Raw genomic sequence first — 19228 nt, 5'->3', positions numbered from 1 at the left:
AAAAATTATGACTGAAGGGAGCAGGCACAGCTAACTCTGTCGGTCCTGGGTCAATTACATCGCGGACAGCTGGCTTTATTTTTGATCAGAAGAAAACCTCAATGTTAAAGCATGGAAAGAGTTCAGACCACACTTCCAAGCTATGAATCAGTAAGAAACTTTAACAACAGGAGCGCGAAGTTGAGCACTCTCTTGGCTTGACTGTTGGCCCGCTCTTTGGAGGCCACTTACGGGAATCGTATTCCGTAGGTGCGGGACAACGCCGCACACACCTGCGCGCAGGGGAAGCCCGACAAGGCGGCGAGTTAAGGGACCGGGAAGTCCCCGGCGACCGGGAAAGGCAGGACTCCGGGGGCCGCGGCCGCCGCCGTCCCCGGACACGCGCACCTGGGGCACAGCCCCGGGCCGGCCTCCGGCGCGCGCCCACGCGCACGCGCACGCGCCCAGCCCCCCAGTGCTCAGAGCCCGGGGCGGGGCCGCTGGGACACACCCCCTCCGCGCGCCGCGGGGACGCCATCGGGCCGGACGCGGGACAGAGCCTCTTAACGCCGCCGCCTTTTGTGCCCTCCCTTCGCCGCAAGCTGTCGTCATCAGGCTCCGACGCTCTGTGAAGCTCTCGGGCTCCGGCGCTCACGAGGCGGGCACGGACGCGCGGGCGGCGCCTCAGCCGGGTTGGAGCTGAGCGGAGAGGGCGGGGAAAGGCAGTGAATCGAGGAGGGGCGGGAAGGTGGCGGCCGGAACATGGCGGAGCGGATCCCTCTGTACCCGGTGCGCAGCGCGGCCGCCGTGGCCAACCGCAAACGCGCGACCTACTACAGCGCGGCCGGGCCTGGGCCGGGGGCCGAACGGCCCAGCAGGTAACGACGGCGCCGACCTCCCTCCCCCCCGCGGCGGCCCTCCCCCCGCGCCCCGTCCGGGCCCCCCGGCCCCCCGGCCCCCGGCGGCGGGTCTGTCCCAGCTCGCAGGCCGCGCACAGTGCTCCGACTCCCGCGCGCCTGCACACTGAGGGGGCGTCCACCCTTGGGAGAGGCCCCGGGACCCAGCGTCGGGGCCGGGCGGGGTCACCCCCAGCTCCGCCCCAGTCCTGGGCTGCCTTGGCCATCGACGCCCTCGGAGGTGGGGGCCGGCGTGCGGCTGCGGCGCTCTCACGGGAGCCGGGCGGGCGGGGCCCTCATCCCGCGGACACTGCTGCTGTCCGAGCCTCGGCGTGGTTCCCGTAGGGACCGTGAACGTGCAGACACGAAGCACACACCTGAGTGGAGAAGCGCGGCCTGTCACAAACGCAAAGGGTTCAGGTCATGTGCCAAACCCAGGTGCACTTAATCATGTTCGTTGGCCAGAAGTTGTGCTTTTAGCGATGAGAAACGGAGCTTTACAAGGTTAGATTGTTTAATGGGACCCCACTTCAGTCGTCCATTTAAAACATAGAGACCTTTCGTTGAAAATGGAAGCCTCCTCCCCTAGTTGGTTTCAGCTCGCACTTAACTTGTTTCTCCCCCGAAGAGAGGAATACTACATTTTATAAAAAAGGAACTTATAGAAAGAGGAAATACTGTCTTCTGCAGTTAATCGAAATTTTATTCCTAAGGAACTGTAGAAGCAATTAACTTTTTAAAAAATTTATTTGAGAGAGAGAGTGCGCGTGCGTGCGGGGGGAGGGTCGGAGAGAGAGAGAACCTCAAGCGGACTCCCCACTGAGCGTGTAGCCCTAGGCGGGCCTCGATCCCACCACCTGAGATCACGACCTGAGCTGAAATCGAGAGTTGGACAGGTGCCGCAGAAGCTGCTAACTTTTAGTACAGAAGAGGAAAAAAAAATTTCAATATCCAGTTGCTTCAGGATATTGGTGGTTTGTGCCTTCACTCTTTTGTTGGTTAGTCTTACTAGAGGTTTGAGTTTTTTCAAAGAGCCATCCTTTATTTTTCTTATTTTTTCTGTAGTTGTCTGTTTTCACTTTTATTAATTTCTGTGCTTTACTTTTCCTTCTTTTTGTTTGCTTCTTTAGGTTTTATTTTTTATCTTCTCATTCTTGTTTCTTATGGTGGGAGTTTAGATTATTGATTGGAGACTTTTCCTCTTTTTTTAACATGAGGATTTTGTGCTGTCAATTTCCCTCTCAGCACTGATTTGTCGGTGTCCCACAAATTTTGGCATTTTGTTTTACTTTGAGACTTCTCTCTGTCTCATGGATTACTTAGGAATGTGCATGGAAAATTTGCTGTTATATTTCTGTTACTAATTTCTAGCATGATTTCTTTGTGGTTAAAGAACATGCTTCGTGTTACTTCATTTAATTTTGGTGGTTTGTCTTGTGACCAAGAATATGGTCTGTATTGGTAAGAATTTCAGGGCCCAAAAGAAGGTGTATTGTGCTGTCGTTGGGTGAAATGTTCTGAAATGTTGATAAGATCCTGTTATCTTTGCTAGTTTATGTTCTAGTTGTTTTCTTGGTTGTTGAGGGTGGGTCATTGAAGTCTCTAACTGTAATTGTGCATTTGTCTATTTTTCCTTTTGGTTTTATCAATTTTTACTTTACTGTTTTGCCAGTCTCATTTGGTGCAGACATGTTTGGGATTGCTCTGTTTTGATGGACTGATGCTTTTATTATTTTATAATTTCCATCTGTCTCTAGTAATATTTTTGCTCTGGGCTTTCCTTTTTCTGACATTTATATAGCCACTCATGCTTTATTTTGACTAATGTTTACCTGGCATATAATTTTCCATCCTTTTACTTTCAACCTGCTTATATTTGAGGTAAGTTTCTTGTAGTCACCATATGGTTGGCTTATGTTTTTTATCCACTGTGCCAATCTCTGTCTTATGATTGATATATTTAGAACATTTATGTTCAGTGTAATGATTGACAAGTTAGGGCTTATATCTGCCATTTTCCTTTTTGATTGCTGCGTTGTTTCTTTGTTTTCTTTTTCCTGTTTTTCTGTGGGTTACTTGAACAATTTTTGGAATTCCATTTTGATTTACCTATGGTGTTTTTCCACTGTATCTCATCTCTTTGTATAGATGTTATTTAGTGGTAGTTCTAGATATGATATACATATGTGATTCATCACAGTATTCTGGTGTTGATATTTTATCAGTGTTAGTAAAGTGAAGAATCAGTACCTCTTTACATCCCTTTACTCATCCTTACTGGTAAAGTAATTATCTTGTACAATCACATAAATATTTTAATTTTGCAAAAGTACATAAATATTTCCCTTACATATGACTAGAGTTACACATCAGTGTTAATTTTTCTCTCTCTCAAACATAATCTAGAAAACTCAAAAGGAGAAGAAATGACTATTCTATTGACTCATGTTTTCACTATTTCTGTTGTTCTCTTATTTCTTGAAGTTCCTGAATTCCTTATTATTTCTGTTCTAAGAATTCCTTGCTATTCTTTTAGTGTACGTCTGCTGAAAACAAATTCTCTTAGTTTTCTTTCGTCTTAGAAGGTCTTATTTCTCCTTCATTCCTGAAGGGTAATTTCACCAGATACACAATTTGGGGTTGACAGTCCTTTTTCTCTTTTAAGCACTTGGAAAATGTTATGCTACTTCTTTCTGGCCTCCATGATTTCTGATGAGAAATCTGATGTCATTGTAATGTTTTCTTTTCCTGTGGGTAAGATGTCATTTCTCACTACTTACAAGCTTTTTTTCTTGTCTTTAGTCCAGTAGTTTGATTATTATGGGTCTTGACATAGATTTCTTTGGGTTTATACTGTTTGGGGTTCACGTAGCATATTGAATCTGCAAGTTTTATCTTTTGTCAGGTTAGGAGTTTTCAGCCATTATTTGTCTAAAACTTTTTGAGCCCCACCCTCTTTCATCTCTTCTAACACTCTCTCTGGAGACACCTTGTGAGATCTTTCTTGTGTCTCAAACGTCCTGAGTTTCTCCTCATTTGTTTTAAGTCCATTTTCTGTCCAGATTGGTTTCTGTTGTTCACTCTTCAAGTTCATTGATTTTTCCTTTGTCTCTTCTTTTCTGCCCCTGAACCCTATGCATTGTTTTCAAATCTCCATTATTATATTTTTTAGTTTTAGAATTTCCATTTGGTTCTTCTTCATATTAGCTTTCTTTGCTGAAATAGCTGTTTGTTTGTTTTCATTTGCTTCAAGTATGTTTGCAATTGCCCATAGACACATTTTTATGATGGATATTAGAATCCTTGTCAGATAATTTCACCATATGCATCCCTTTGATGTTGGCATTTGTTGATTATTTTTCCTTCAGGAGTAGAGATTTTCCTGGCTTTTGGTATAATGAGTCCTTTTTTTTTTAAATTGTATCCTGGACATTTTGGGTATTACGCTGGGAGGTTCTGGACTTTATTCAAATAATCTTCTGTTTTATCAGGCCTCCTCTGACACCCCATGGGACTGGGGGATAGGGAGGTGGGATGAGGTGGTGCTGCCTTGTTGCTGGCAGATGGGGTGAAAGCTGGGTTCCCTTTGACACCTGGGAGAAGAGGGTGCCCCCTTCACCGCTGGGCAGACATGGGGTCTGCGGTGCTGCGTGGGGCTCTGCTGATGTCCCCTTGTCTGGGGAGGGGAGGAATGCCTGTTTATTGCAGCCTCTGGCCTCCTGCAGTATGGCCTGGGGACCTTTACCTCTGGGTTCCTGTGAACCCAGTGGTAGGGATGGGCAGGAGGGCCTGGGCTGTTCTTGGGGCTCTCTTTGGTTTTTCTGGCTGCTGACTCTGGTACACAATTTGGGATAAATGAGGCTGAAGGAGCGCATTGGGAACTCCCTGTTGTGTGACCTCTGGGGTCTGGGTCCCTCCTGGTCAGCCTCCTTCTCTTCACCTTTCCCTCTGTCGTCTCCAGGGTTATAGCTTATGGGGGAGAGGGGGAGGGCGCCCTGTCTGCTCAAGTCTTGTTCTGGAACTGGCAGGAAGGAGTCATTTACCTTTGTTCTGTTTTTGTCTTTACTCTTTGTATTTGAAAGTCCGTCTTATTATTTATTTTTCCATTCACTAACAAGTTTTGGCTACAGGCCTCCCGTTTGGAGTGTAAAATTCAGGGTTTTATGTATTCACAAGGTAAATGCAGCCATGACCACGGGCAGGGTTGGAAGATTTTCTTCACCTCTGAGAGAGACCTAGCGCCCCGCCTCTCAGCACCTCCCGCACCTCATCTCTGGAGGTTTTCTTACTGCAGTGAGATATACTTAACAAAGCTAACTGTGTTTAGGGTACTTTTGACTTAATATATAACAAATCTCTAATTTCATATTTCAGAACTGTAAAGTGAGTAAAGTTTTATATCCAAATTATGGCTTTTCTAGTATTTCTGTTTTGGGAAATGTGTGCTGTAAATTAGAATACAGCTAAAAAAATAGATAAAAAAATAAAAAGTGCAAATTCAGTCTTCTATTTCCAATAACAAAAGTTTATACTATGGGGTCTTTTTGTTCCACATTGGCAATTGAAAGCTAATTAGTTGTTAGAAAAACAGCTTTGATACGGGCTTTTCTTGCTTTGTGAGCTTTAAAAGGCTTTTTCTTTGACCATATAAAAATGTCATTTTGTGTTCATAAGGTATAAGGAATTGTAGTAATGTATTTTAAAGGTTTTCAGGTTTTCCTTGGAGTGAAACTACTTTTATTTCATTATAATCATGCTAGTTTAGGACACAATATATTTAACATGTAGTGATCATAAATTGTTACAACTGGTATAAAATTTTTCATCATTGGGTTTGTACTTTATGAAAATTTCAAGGGGACAAATTAGATATGATTTGAGTATGGTTAATACAGGAGGATGTTCTTGGTTTTTTTTCGGGGGGGGGTGGTTTTTTTTTTTTTTTGGAAGTTACTAGGTGAATGAGATGCTGTGTCCCACGCATAGTATTTAATAGTTCAGTAAGAGTGCAATTACTTGTTAAGATCATTTTCTGTGAACTAAAGTGAGGCATTGATTTTCTTCCTGTAGTATGTATAGGTGGGTAAAAGTAAGGCATTTGTTAATTTGGTATTTTTCATTTCTGTCTTTTAAATTGTACCCGTGTCATTCAAATTATCTTCACATTTGAAAAAAGAATGACTGACACTGGACATCATTGTGTTTATCCATGTCTATTAGTACCTATTCTTTGCTTCATGTTGCAGTGTGGCTTTTGGCCCTGCCTAGAGTCATTTGCAATATTATAATGGTTAAACTTTAGTGTTTGAGAAGAGAGCCATGCTGAGAACAGATGGCTATTGTCTGATTATCTCTAAAATATTAGTGTGTTTCTTAATAGAGGCAACACAGTTTTTTTTATAGACACTCAGAATGAGTGTCTATACACGATTTCCTCTGAATCGTTAAAAATTTTACAATTATGATCTAAAAAAATGCCTTTACTCTAGTTATAAAGATGAAACTTTTTTGTTTTCACAGCTGAAAAGGTTTTCTCAAGTACCAAATGATTCTTCCTTTGTTTTTTTTTTTTTAAGATTTATTTATTTATTTGACAGAGAGTGAGAGAAAGAGAGAGCACAAGCAGGGGGAGGGGCAGAGGGAGAAGCGGACTCCCTGGGAGTCCAGTGTGGGACTCGATCCCAGGACCCTGGGATCACGACCTGAGCCGAAGGCAGACGCTAGTGACTGAGCCGCCCAGGTGCCGCTACCAAATGATTCTTAAGATAGTGTTTATCAAAGTGCTCAGGCCCAGGACTCCTTGGAATCAGAGACGTATTTTTAAGGATCTGTAGTTCACTCGAGTTCATGAAATTCTTTAAGCCTGCCAGAACAGGTCTGTTTCACTGTAGTTTCTACAGCTGACAGTATTAGCATGAAGATAGATTTGGTGATTGTGAACATGACAGTTTTGGGTATAACTGGGTCATGTGTCCTGAGCTAATCGGCCCACTTATGTTTTTAATTTCTGGATTGGCGTTTACATAATATTAGATATTGTCCCATTACTCTAATTTAGAAGCTTGTTTCGATTCATGTATAGCGTTGGTGTAATTTCTTATGTTAAGAAATTGGTATTGAGGTTTTTTACAGAACGCCGTGGAAGAGGAGTCGGTGGCTCCGAGGTTACTGTGTCCATAGTCCACATGGGGGGCATCTCTGGGCATGGGCACTGACTGGCCCTTGCGCGTCTTGCTTGTTTTTATTGCTGAGGTCAAGGCGTGCCTTTCAGGCAATGTTCCTTTCCTTTTTTTTTTTTTTTTTTTTTTACACAACTAATCTGCTGTTTAACTCCTCTGCTACTGTAGGAAGGGAAGAGTCCCAGTTTCCCAGTATACAGTTTTGCTGCTTATTAGTGACTCATCAGTGACACGCTTGAACTTGGAAGCTGTGTTTGATGAAGGAAACATACCCATTTCTTTATAGTACTTTGTTGCTTTGTTTTTCTACTCTATTAACATGTAGGCAAAGAGGGCAGTGTTTATTTTTCTTAAAGAAGGTTTAAGCATTAGGCATATTTTAAATGGTTTCTCCCTTTACTATCAGTTGGCTTCTCAGCAATGCTTCTCCTCAAAATGGAAACAATAAGGCTGTTAGATACTTAATGTGAGTTTAAGCTAGTTATTGTATTGACCTACTTTTACTTAGATACATGTAAATTACGCACCTTCTAGTACTTGAGTGTTTCTTGTTGAAGGTTCCCAGTTTTTCTAAACCTTTGGCAGCAGCTAAGAGAGTTGTCTCCGTTTCTTAGTGTGGCAGTACTCTTGGGTTTGGTATCATCTGTTCTGTCGTCTTTGTTCACATTGTTTTTACTCTTTTTAAAAATATGTTTCCAGAGTTATACTTAATTGCTGGAAACGTTGATTTTTCTTGTGTGACAAACCAATTAAGTGTGTATGACACTAGGCAACACAGACACTTAGGATTTTTTGCTTATCCTGTCTCTGAAAAAATCCATTATTCATCATCTTATTGTTTTTAAATACTGAGGTAAAATTTTCAATACGATAGGAAAATTGCTTTGGAAATGGAATAAATTGCTTGCCAGTTCAAAGGCTCCATCTCTGAAGTGGAGGTTACTAAACGTGATGTTGCTTATGTTCATTATCTTTCAGACTCTGTACTACTTTTCTAGCATGAAACTTGATAAGATTGTGACTTTTGCAAAAATGCAGCACAATCGCTGAAAGAACGTAATGAAAAAGACTAAAAATCTCATTTTGTATACTATATTATAATATATTTAAGTGGCATTTTGAATTTTAATTGCATTTTGTATAAATACTCATTTTCTAGTTGACTGTTTTAAAAGAAGTGATCTTATGCAGAGAATGAGAAAAAAGGAATTTTTCTGAGGAAACCTATTAGCTCTGTTTTAGGCCCGCTACCTCACAGCTGAGAGGAGCTTTTGTGTGAGCCCCTCAAATGACGAGTCTCCTGTTGTGGGGATGTTGTGTGGTGTGTGGATGGTGACTGGAGCGAGGGGACCCTGGGTGCTGGTCAGGGGGGGGACAGGTGCTGCCGCTCCTCACTGTGACTCTCGGAAGGCCCTCCCTCCGCCTTACTGCTGTCAGCGACAGTGTGTGGGTGTCCGACACCCGGGACAAGTTCTCATCACTGGAACTAAAGTCTTCTGTGCTTTTTGGGTAGACTTTTAAGCAGCACAGCACAGTAATGGTCATCTTGGTAGATCAATCTTGTGTACGTTTTTCATGTTTTCAAATATTTGTTTTCATGGATCATTAGAACCTATGGTTAAAGTTACTCCCATTACAAAAAAGGGCTGTCAGGGCATTTTCACAAACTGTCCTCCATAAAAGTTGTTCACACTCTTGCTAGTCATTAAGAGTGCTTCGTTAGCCAAGACTGTTAAGAATGCTAAGGGTGAAGAATTTTTTTCATTTGTTTTAATTTGCGTGTTTTAGAAGTTCTCTTGGAAACAAAAATGACTCCTAGTGTTAAAACCTTCCACTGACTTCCCTTCCCCTGAGAGTTAAAGTGAGACTCCTTATGCTGGCAGGCCGTGCCCACGGGACTCAGCCCTGCCCACCCCTTCAGCCGCATCCGGTGGCCCTCCCGTGCCTTGCCCGCTCCAGCTGCCCCGGCTTTCTCTCCAGTCCTGAGCCCTCAAGGCTCCGCAGCCCCTTCCAGGTCTCCCAAGACCTTCTGTGGTTGGTTCCTTTCATGCAGGTGTCTCTTTTGAGACTCGGCTTCCTTCTGGCCCTCGCGCCTTCTGTATTAGAGTCTTCCCAGCACGTCTCCCTTTGCAAGTAGGCAGCCCGCTTCTTGTGTTTGTCCTCGTCGGGACAGCGCTCGCCCAGGGCGGTCCCTCAGGTGTGTGTGGGAAGGGTTAGAGTTCCTAATGTGGCTGCACATAGTTCTCTAAGTACAGCTGTATTTCTTTTTTTATGAATTGTCTTTGCTCATCTGTCATTCAAAGTGTTTGCTTTTTTTTAAATTTTATTTGTGAGAACTGTTTCTGAGGAATGGTTTTACTGTCATGTGCTGTAAAAGTTTCTCATTTGCGCTAAACTTTCCTTCTTGGACCATGCAGAATACAGGTACCCTGGGTGCCCGGTTGTGGGAAGGGCTCCGTAGACCCCAGCCCCCTTCTCCAGGGCCTCACAGTCCAGGAGGCCTTCAGGAGTGTTCTCTCTCCTTCTGGTGTTTGGTCTCATTGACAGGCCAGCTCCCCAAGTGATCAAACTCTTGCCTGAATGTGCCTGGTGTGTGAGGATTTGGCTTTTCCAGGATAGCCATACCGATTCTAGTTCCTTAACTGCGGCAGCCGGCAGGAGGGTGAGGGGAAGGGGCCTGGTGGTGCGTTCAGGCAGACCCCAGGGTAGAAACCAGCTTCGTATGTTGGAGATGTGGGTAGTGATGAGGAAATACCCATCTTCCGGGGGTTACGCGGCTGCTAGGGAGCTGGATTTCAGCGATATTTATAGAATTTGTTCCTTTTTAAAAAATTTATCAGACCTAACATAAAACTTACCATCTTAAGCACGTCTACCCAAGCGTGCAGTGCAGTGGCCGTGAGCACATTCACGCTGTTGTACCACTGTCCTCACCTCCCGCCCCCAGGCCTCCTTCCTCCTCCCAAACCCAAGCTCTGCACCCGGGAGACGCCTCGCTGTCCCCCCTCCCCGGCCCCCGTAGCCTTTCTGTACCTCCGTGTCTGTGGAGTTGACTGCTGTCACCTCGTGGAGGTGGAGCCCTTCGGGGTCTGTCGTATTGCGTCTGGCTTATTTCACTGAGCGAAATGTTTTCAAGCTTCGTGCCATGGCACACGTTACATTGCCTACTTCTTTTAAACCGGGTGATGTCACGTGGTATGGATAGACCACCTTTGGTCTTGGACATTTCAGTTAGTTTTCTTTTTTATAGTAAGAATTTCCTATGTTAATTGTCTAAAACTAGGAATTAAATGAACGTAGGCGAGGTGCTTAAATTCATGCCTGACAGTTTCAGCAAACACTGGCCGCCGGCTTCTCCTGTCCCTCCTCCTCTCAACGCTGAATTTCTACCTGGGCAGCAGGGAAGGGAGGCCACGCTGGCTTGCACCCACGTTCACTGTCCTTCCTTCAGCCTCGCCCTCTGCTTTCCCTCCCCCAGGGGGTAGCTGTCCCTTGCTCTGTAGCTGGGAGGGGTCACCTGAGGATCCAGATGGTCTTCAGTAGCTTTCAGTCAGTTCCTACTCTTTCCTCCCTCCCCACCCGCTTCAGAGGTCCCCCTGACGCCAGACCCGCCCCTCCGGGGTCCCAGGGTTCTCCTGCTTCCTCGCGGCTGTGCTGAGACTCCTGTTTTTCTTGGATCTGCTTATTTACCATCCATCTATCTGCTTTCTAGCTTTCTACATTTTGTTATCATCTCTTGTTTTCTGTTCTGTAGGTTTCAGCTTTAAGAAAAAGCAGTGTTTTTGGTGTTGAAGGCAGTCGTGTATTTAATCTTCCATTTTTATGGGAAACACTTTCTAATCCTTTCTACCTGTGTGTCTGTCTGTCTGTGTTTTCTCTTTCAGAAGACAGCTGTTCTGGGCGTCCTAATCTGCAGAGCGGTGTAGACCTCTCGTCGCTCTCCTTACAGGAGTTGACAGTTGTAGTTATCTCGAAGCAGGCTGCCTTCTGTGTCCCAGCTCCAGTTCCAGAATTCCCACGGATAGCTGTGGCTTAGCTTGGGTGACTGGCAGTCCTTCCTGAGCCCTGCGCTGCCCCACCTACCTTCCCTACCTTCCCGTCCGCGGCGGTCATTCCACACGCACCCTGCCCCTCTACCTGGATGCAGCCCCTGCAGCCTGAGCTCAGTCGGCACCTTCCAAGGGCTAGGGGACTGTCTCGCCAGTAGCCACTGCTGTCATTTAAGATTTCCTGGTGAGTGAGTCTGAGCTTGTGAGTTACCAGCTGTGTCCGTTACTGACTGCCGTGTCTTCGGTGTGGGCGCGCATGTAGTGGTGCTCAGCAGGTGACTGAGGGTATGTACCCAGCACAGCCAAACGGTTTGCAGAGCGTTTTCTCACCTTCCTGTAAGGATTTTGAGAGGTGATCTTCCTTGGGGTCCTCAGCCTAACGTACTCTTTGTACTCCAGTATTTTCAGAGGTCTCGTGGTTTTTATTTTTTATATGACATTATATTGGGAGGAGGAGAAGTGTTTGCATGGTTAGTGTTTGCTAAAGATCTGCCCACCGTCTCCTCAGGCTTATTCTCTGCTTTACGGTCTCAGGGCAGGTGGTCCCTGTGTTTGTCGTGTGCTGTGTGTCGGGTCCCCTCGATGCCTAATCGGCACTGCACTGAAGCACCAGAGTGCCCGGGGGAGCCTCAGCACAGGCCGTCGGCACACTTACATCCTCCACGAGGAGAACACCTCTGTCTTCACCTCACCACCCTCTCTTATCCGAGGGCCGTTTCACGTGAGGGAGGAAAGATGAGAGCGAGGTCACGGGAAGCAGGATTGTCAAATTGACTCAGAATACAAAGAAAAAAATCGTCATTAATTGCTATGCAGTTGTATTAGTGTCCTATTGCTGTTGTAAAATTATCATAAATGTAGTGGCTTAAAACAAATGTATTATTTTCCAGTTCTGAAGGTCAGAACCGTATGGACTCACAGGGCTACAGTCAGGGTGTCAATATGCAGCATCTCCTCCTGTAGGTCCTTGCAGAGAGTCCAGTTCCATGTGGTTGTAGGTTAAAGTCCTGTTTTCTTGCGCCCAAATTACTCTAATACAATACATTTAAGAGATACTACCAATCAGTGTGGAAGAGATGGACTCTTGCATAAATAACATCCCCATTTCTGTTGTTGTATAGTATATATATCCCTGCAAAACTTCGTATTTGGTAGAAATGCTCCCTGGAAGTAACAGGGTTTATGGGCAAAAGTAAGTTAGGGCAGACCACTGGGGACCACATCACTAACAAAAACCGTCCTAGTCCTGGTGACATTTGCTGAAGGGGCACATTGAGTTCCTGGCCAGTGAAGATTTACCTGTGAGGAGGCTGGTGCCACGGGAGAGGGTCCTAGTTCCGGGGGTGCCCCCAGTGCACACGCCCCAAATACGCCCAGCTCCACTGAACAGCATGGGGAGCAGCTTTAGCCACAGTTTGTAAGTAGTAGTGCAGGACCCCGTGTGCTAGGAAACGTGAATCGGTGCCGGTGATGACAAGATGCCATTTTCCTCCCTTTATTTAAGCGAAGGGTACATGTATTTAGCTCTCATCTGATGAGGGTGAGGTAAAATTGCTTTTGGCATTATTCATAGCACTCAGTGGTGGGAGTTTAAATTTGCAGTTGGCAATAATATTTCAAGTGTTTTAGAGCTTATGACTTTGTACAAACTATTGCAGTTCTAGGATTCTTTGAAAGAATTCATGTAAAAATATGGAGAAAGTTCTGTGTACAGATATTTGCACGGAAACGTTATTTAGTGGGAATTTATAAATGTTTTCTCTGTCCAACAGTGGGGGATACCTCAGTAACCTTTAACTCAGTAATCCACTTGCTGGCTTATTTTTTTAGTTACCACATGTTAAAAAGATGGTAAAAGGAGCTTAGGTAGCAGGTCAGCATTGGCCTTATTGTCCAAGGACATCTTTATAGTCGTTGAATTCCACTTGTGTTTGGATTCTTTTTTTTCTTTTTTAAAGATTGTATTTATTTACTTGAGAGAGAATGAGAGATGGAGAGGACGAGATGGAAGAGGGTCAGAGGGAGAAGCAGACTCCCTGCTGAGCAGGGAGCCCGATGCGGGACTCGATCCCGGGACTCCAGGACCATGACCTGAGCCGAAGGCAGTCGCTTAACCAACTGAGCCACCCAGGTGCCCCACTTGTGTTTGGATTCTTGACAGCTACGCACCTGTTTCAAAAAAATAAAGTTTCAAGAAGGTGGAGTCTTCTGGAATCTTGCCTTCTGACCTTTTCACAGAATCCTAGTAAGCAAAGGACTGCCTGGCACCGTCACTGCATATACCCGCACATGCACACGCCCCCACACACATGCAGGTGTGTGAACACCCACATCCACAGATTCCCTGAGGGACTGCTAAGTTGGCACATATAAAGCTCGTTTATGTACTCTGCACTGTGTGTATACTTCATATACATTTAAAGCTTGTTATGTACTGTAGAAGATGTATTTCAATAACGTCTTAGAGCAGAATGGAAATAATTCTGTTCTTGGATATTCCTGACCATCTGGAGTAGCACTCACCGTTGTCATTCTTTTTTTAAAGATTTTATTTATTTGATAGGGAGAGATACCGTGAGAGAGGGAACACAAACGGGGAGTGGGTGAGGGAGAAGCAGGCTTCCCACAGAGCAGGGAGTCCCCCGATCCCAGAATCCTGGGGTCATGACCTGAGCCCAAGGCAGACGCTTAACAACTGAGCCACCCAGGCGCCCCTCATTTGGTTATATCTTTTTAATTTCTTTTAATTTGGAGAAATCTTTGTGGTGGTTTTCTTTCTTCTCATGTGGCATTTTTGAAGAGTCCAGGCTGGTGGTTGGTAGTGTCTGGATTAGTACCTCCTGGAGTTGGGTGTAGTGCTCTTATTTTGTGCACTTCCCGTCACGTGAAAATTAGCCCCAGAGCAGTGCTTCTCAAGCAGCAGAGTGCGAGGGCTCTTGATACCAACTGTAGGCTACTTCCAGAAGTTTCTTGTTTCTGGGGGTGGCTCCAAGAATTTCTGGGGACTGCACTTTGAGAACCACTGCTCTGGGATTGAGTAAATACGGTAAATGTGTACATGTGTTAGCAGGAATGCTGGATCTGCTTCTTCTTGTATCACACCAGCAGGCAGACATCAGGTTGTCCTGTGGTGACTGGTTCTGAGTGTGAGTTCTAGCTTAAGGTGCTGATCTCTGTAGAATTTCTGCTGTTCGTAAGTTTCCATTTGCAGTTGTGAAGAATTGGATGATTCTCCAGCATCGTGACAGTTTTGTTCCCAAATGCTGCTTCCCAAATTTGTTCCCAAATCCCCCCCCCCGCCAGTTATTAGTGGATTTTCCAAATATCTTTCTGTTACTGATTTATTTCTAAAGTTATTTTTAAAGATTTTATTTGAGAGAGAGTGAGAGAAAGAGAGCATGAGCAGGGAGAGAGTGGCAGAGGGAGAAGCAGACTCCCCGCTGAGCAGAGAGCTTGATCCCAGGACCCTGGGATCACGACCTGAGCTGTAGGCAGACGCTTAACTGGCTGAGTCACCTAGGTGCCCCTGATTTTTTTTTTTAAGATTTATTTATTTGTTTCAGAGAGAGAGAGAGAGTGCAAGCATGAGTGGGGGGAAGGGAAGAGGGAGAAGCAGACTCCCCACTGAGCATGGAGCCAGAAGCAGGACTCGATCCCAGGACCCTAAGATCATGACCTGAGCTGAGGCAGACCCTTAAGCACCTGAGCCATCCAGGCGTCCCTTTCTGTTACTGATTTTTAAAAGAAATTCCTTTATGGGGCGCCTGGGTGGCTCAGTCGTTAAGCATCTGCCTTCAGCTCAGGTCATGATCTCAGGGTCCTGGCATCGAGCCCCACATCCGGCTCCCTGCTCAGCGGGGATTCTGCTCCTCCCTCTCCCACTTCCCCTGCTTGTGTTCCCTCTCTCGCTGTGTCTCTCTCTGTGAAATAAATAAATAAAATCTTTATAAAAAAAAGAAATTCCTTTATGGTAAGAGAACATACTTTGTCTAATTTCAGTTCTTTTGAATTTGTTAGTTTGTGTTATGGCCCAGGTTGTGGTCCGTGGGGATGAGTGTTCATGGTGCACTTGATGAGAACATTCTGCCGGACAGGGTGGAGTGCCAGGGTAGGTTGGCTGACAGTGCTGACCATGTCTTTCTGTCCTTTCTGATACTGTTTCTTCCATTAATTACTGAGAGAGGAGTTACGAAGTCTTCCGGCAGTATTATGGATTTGTTTCTTTCTCCTTTTACTTACATATTTCATACTTTGTGTACTTTGAAACTGGTGGTAGGTGCATGCACATTTATGATTGTTAGAGCTTATGGGTGATTTGATCTTTTATCATTATGTAATGTTCTTCTTTATCCTGGGCGGTTCTTTCATTTTATTTTTTTGATGTCTTCTTTGTCTTATAGTAGCTACTTTTTTTCCTTTGAACGAGTGTTTGTATCATATCTTTTTCCATCTTTTTACTTTTAATCTTTTAACATTATATGCCATTATATTTCAAGTATTTTTATTTTTTTGTAGGTAGTGATTTTTGTCCTCCAGGTGACATTGGGTGACATCTGGACACATTTTTATTGTCACGACTGGGGGAATACTGCTACTGGCATCAAATGGGTAGTGGCCTGGTTTGCTGTTGAACGCTCCACAATGCACAGGACAGCTCCATCAACAGAATTCTGAGACCCAAAATGTTAATGGTACCGCTGTTGAGAAGCTCCACGCTAAGGATTGCAATATACATAGCTAACTTTTCACTGTTCATATTTTACACTTAATGTAAGCTATGGAATTGCCTGCTTCTTACAGGATAGCCGCCATATCAATTCACATCTTTCTACACTGAAAACTTCACCAGATGATGTGACAGCTTTTGCTTTCAATAGTCATACACGTTTTAAAGAATTTTGTGTTCTTTATTTCCAAAAATCCAAGTTTCTTGATGGTATCATTTTTCTTCGTCTTGAAACTTTCTTTAGCTTTCTTTTGTATGAGGTCAGATGGTAACATACCCTCCAAGTTTTATCTTTCATCTGAGAATGTTTTTGTTCTGCCTTCATTCCTGGAGGATCTTTTTGCTGGATATAGAATTCTGGGTTGAGCCTTTTTCCCTTTCAGCACTTAGACATGGAGTTCCTGTCCTCTGGCCTCATCTCTCTCCATGAGAAGTCCATGGGCATTTGAATTGATGGGCTTCTCCATGTAATGAGTTGTTTTCTTCTGGCTCCTTCCAAGAATTTTTCCTTCATCTTTGCTTCGAGTAGTTTGATTAGTGTGCTTTTTGTGATTTCCTTTGACTTTATCCTGTTTCAGCTTGCTGTTGTCTTTAACTAGATTGTAGTATTGTCTGGCACTCATTTATGCTGTAGTTGTGGGCTTGGTTGGTTTTATTTGTCTTGTATAAAGTCTGTGGACTTCAGAGGGTGCGATGGGAAATTTCAGTTTCAGTGACTACCATCATGTCCCGGGGACACACAGGTCTGTGCTCTGATTTTTACAATTGAGGTGAATACCTACCACAGAGGTTTGATGTAAAATCAAATAAGATAGCATTCGTGGGCTCTGCATTCTACTTTCTCATGAATTCTTGGTTCTCAAAGTAAGCTTTTAGTTTTAAAATGTACATATGTCTGTGATTGAGGAGAGATAAAATGGGAACTTGATACAGTAGGCTGCCTGTTTTTGGAATCAGAAGAGGATTATTGAACTCTGAAAGGGATGCTGGTTGTGGAGGAAATTATTTCCTTGAATAGAAAATTCAGAAAAGGGAATAACAGAGACAGAGAGTAAGTGTAAGTGGGACATAGCATCCTTGCTGCGTATATCAAATCTGACAACAAACCAAGGGACCGTGTTCCCACCTTTCAAAAGAAGATACTTCCATAGTTCAAAAGTCACTTCCACGACTTTGATTGATGAATGTAAAGTTGGGCACATTTTATATCCAATCGATCTGTAGCAGAGTATTTAGATATGACCTGGAAGTATACATTTTTTGCTAATATTTCGGGTGATTGTTTTTATATTCCTGAATTGAACACCATGAGTGGGTGGTACTGTTGAGCCGACTGTTCACACCAGTGGCTTTGTGGTCATGTTCGCTTCCTTGGGCAGCCTGTTCCTTTCCTTCTGACCCTGGCTAAATACATTTTTTGTAAAGGAAAGTAGCATCCCTCATTTATAATGGTTTGCCTCTGCTGTAGACAGCTTAGTTTGAAGAAAAAAGAAAAATGTGGTTAGTAGAATGGGACCAGCTCTTGTCTTAAATAATACCCTTACTGGTGACAGAAGGCTGCTTGGCCTGCCTCAGCATTCTCTCCTTACCTCTGACCAGGTACCAGCTGGAAGATGAGTCTGCCCATTTGGATGAAATGCCATTAATGATGTCTGAAGAAGGCTTCGAGAATGATGAAAGTGATTACCACACGTTACCACGAGCTAGGATCACACAGAGAAGAAGAGGACTAGAGTGGTTTGTCTGTGGAGGATGGAAGTTCCTCTGCACCAGGTTTGTGATCTCTTGCTGCCTAATTTCCTATGCCCTCAGGTATACAGTTAAGGTATTTAGAAGCTCGGCTTCTAACATACTTATTTTTATATCAGATAAAGAAGACACTCTCAATGAAATGACATAACGGAAAGTGTTAAACATTAGTCAAAACCAAACATTGCTAATTAGAAAAGGACAGAATGCCAAGTTCACTTTCTTTTTTTAAAGATTGTATTTATTTATTGGTCAGAGGGAAACAGAGAGCACAAGCAGGGGGAGCGGCAGAGGGACAAGCAGACTCCCCGCTGAGCAAGGAGCCTGATGTGGGGCTCGATCCCAGGACCCTGGGATCATGACCTTGAGCTGAAGGCAGACGCTTAATCGACGGAACCACCCAGGCGTCCTCAAGTTCACTTTTTTTATGCGACATTTAAATGTTTAGAAAGTGGAGAAAGATTAGTGGTTTTGTATTGATTGCATGGTAGAGTCAATTCTGGTCACTGTGTCAGCATTTGTAAACCGTGCTCTCTTCCATCTTCGGTCCTGCTCTCATCCAGAAAGGCAGGTAGGGGCCTGTAAAATGCAGTTTAATAATACTGGAATTCTGTGTATTATGGGCCTGTAAAATGCAGTTTAATAATACTGGAACTCTGTGTATTATTTGACTCAAATGCTTTGACTTGGAAGAAGATTCTTCAGTAAATTTAACCAGAAAGAAACAAAGGTAAGACCTGCTCATATTTAAACAAGTTCACTGGTGGTTGAGATAAACTTCATCAGCTGTGCTCACCCTTGACTTTAGAGGCTGGTCTGTGAAACCACACTCTGTGTCTAGGACACTTGGCCATTGACTGTCCTCCAGCCCTAGGGACGGGTAGAGCAAGATTTCAGCTGACTGATGCCAACATAACTTGAGTGGGGTATGTCGAATAAATTACTGCTTTGATAGTCTTTCTGCTCTTTAAAGTTTGTGGTCAGTGCCTTTCTTAACCATCATGAACTTAGATCCCTTTGACCATAAAAGAGATACAAGTAATTGTAGAAAGATATCTTATTCATCATCCTCATTATCTCTTTAGAAGTTTGTAAAAAGATGTTTTTACAACCAATTTGATTTTGGGGTCGGCTCACATAGTGGTATTCAAACAGTGGTGTGTGGACTCCCAGGGACTCTGAGGAATCCCTCAAAGAGATCGACCATGCAGAATCGGGAAGTGAGACTGAGCAGGATTTAGGCTTATCACCCCCTCTCAACTTCCAATTAGTGTCTGTCTTTATCTTTCCTGTGTATTGTAAGCTTTTCATATGAAGAAGGAATTTCATGGCTAAACAAGGTTTTAGAAATCACTGACTCGTGTTACTAATTTTTAATGAGTGAGACAGTTTTTTCACAAAACATTTTCTAGGTTAAATAGCCAATATTCCTGGAGTATTCTTTGGGGGTACTTAACCTTGTCTAGACTTAATTCCTTTTAACAGTTGCAGGGCTATGCAGAATTGTTTTTTCTTGTGTCCCTTGTGATGCTTTGTGCTTTTCAAGGGGTTTATCTACTTTCAAATATATAAATTCATGTAATAGAAAATGTATGAGGTTCTGGAGGGATGTCACATTTTATTATTCCTGATATTGTTAATTTATCTCTC

At 44.0% G+C, this 19228-nt stretch overlaps 1 protein-coding gene across 4 annotated transcripts; it reads left to right on the top strand.

The window, feature by feature from the left end:
• The first annotated feature begins 709 nt into the window (after positions 1–709).
• Positions 710–18633, top strand: LOC148161983 (putative phospholipid-transporting ATPase IIB). Of its 4 annotated transcripts, none has more exons than XR_015767230.1 (3): positions 710–857; positions 10939–11287; positions 17429–18633. XR_015767230.1 is itself a non-coding variant. In XM_088020474.1 (3 exons), the coding sequence occupies exons 1-3, from the start codon at positions 742–744 to the stop codon at positions 18433–18435; spliced, it is 306 nt and encodes a 101-aa protein (XP_087876600.1). In that variant the 5' UTR covers positions 710–741; the 3' UTR covers positions 18436–18624. The 4 variants fall into 4 exon arrangements, 2 of the variants coding, with proteins under 2 accessions (XP_087876600.1, XP_087876599.1); XR_015767231.1 differs by lacking the exon at positions 17429–18633 and adding an exon at positions 13062–13267; XM_088020474.1 differs by lacking the exon at positions 10939–11287 and having other exon boundaries at positions 17429–17602; positions 18420–18624.
• The last annotated feature ends 595 nt before the right edge of the window (positions 18634–19228 follow it).

This window comes from Eumetopias jubatus, unplaced genomic scaffold (genome assembly GCF_037043125.1).
Source record: "Eumetopias jubatus isolate StellerSeaLion01/CBP00866 unplaced genomic scaffold, mEumJub1_p1.0 scaffold_30, whole genome shotgun sequence".
Lineage (NCBI taxonomy): Eukaryota > Metazoa > Chordata > Mammalia > Carnivora > Otariidae > Eumetopias > Eumetopias jubatus.
The sequence above is the reverse complement of the archived record's forward strand: the minus strand, read 5'-3'. Positions and strand labels throughout refer to the sequence as shown.

What these genes read in the sequence shown, in the direction of transcription:
- LOC148161983 (XM_088020473.1), top strand. Translation starts at nt 742, where the DNA reads ATGGCGGAGCGGATCCCTCTGTACCCGGTGCGCAGCGCGGCCGCCGTG. An exon ending in GGGGCCGAACGGCCCAGCAG is followed by an intron (nt 858 to 17,428) that starts GTAACGACGGCG and finishes ACCTCTGACCAG; the next exon opens with GTACCAGCTGGAAGATGAGT. An exon ending in TGGAAGTTCCTCTGCACCAG is followed by an intron (nt 17,603 to 18,386) that starts GTTTGTGATCTC and finishes CCTTGACTTTAG; the next exon opens with AGGCTGGTCTGTGAAACCAC.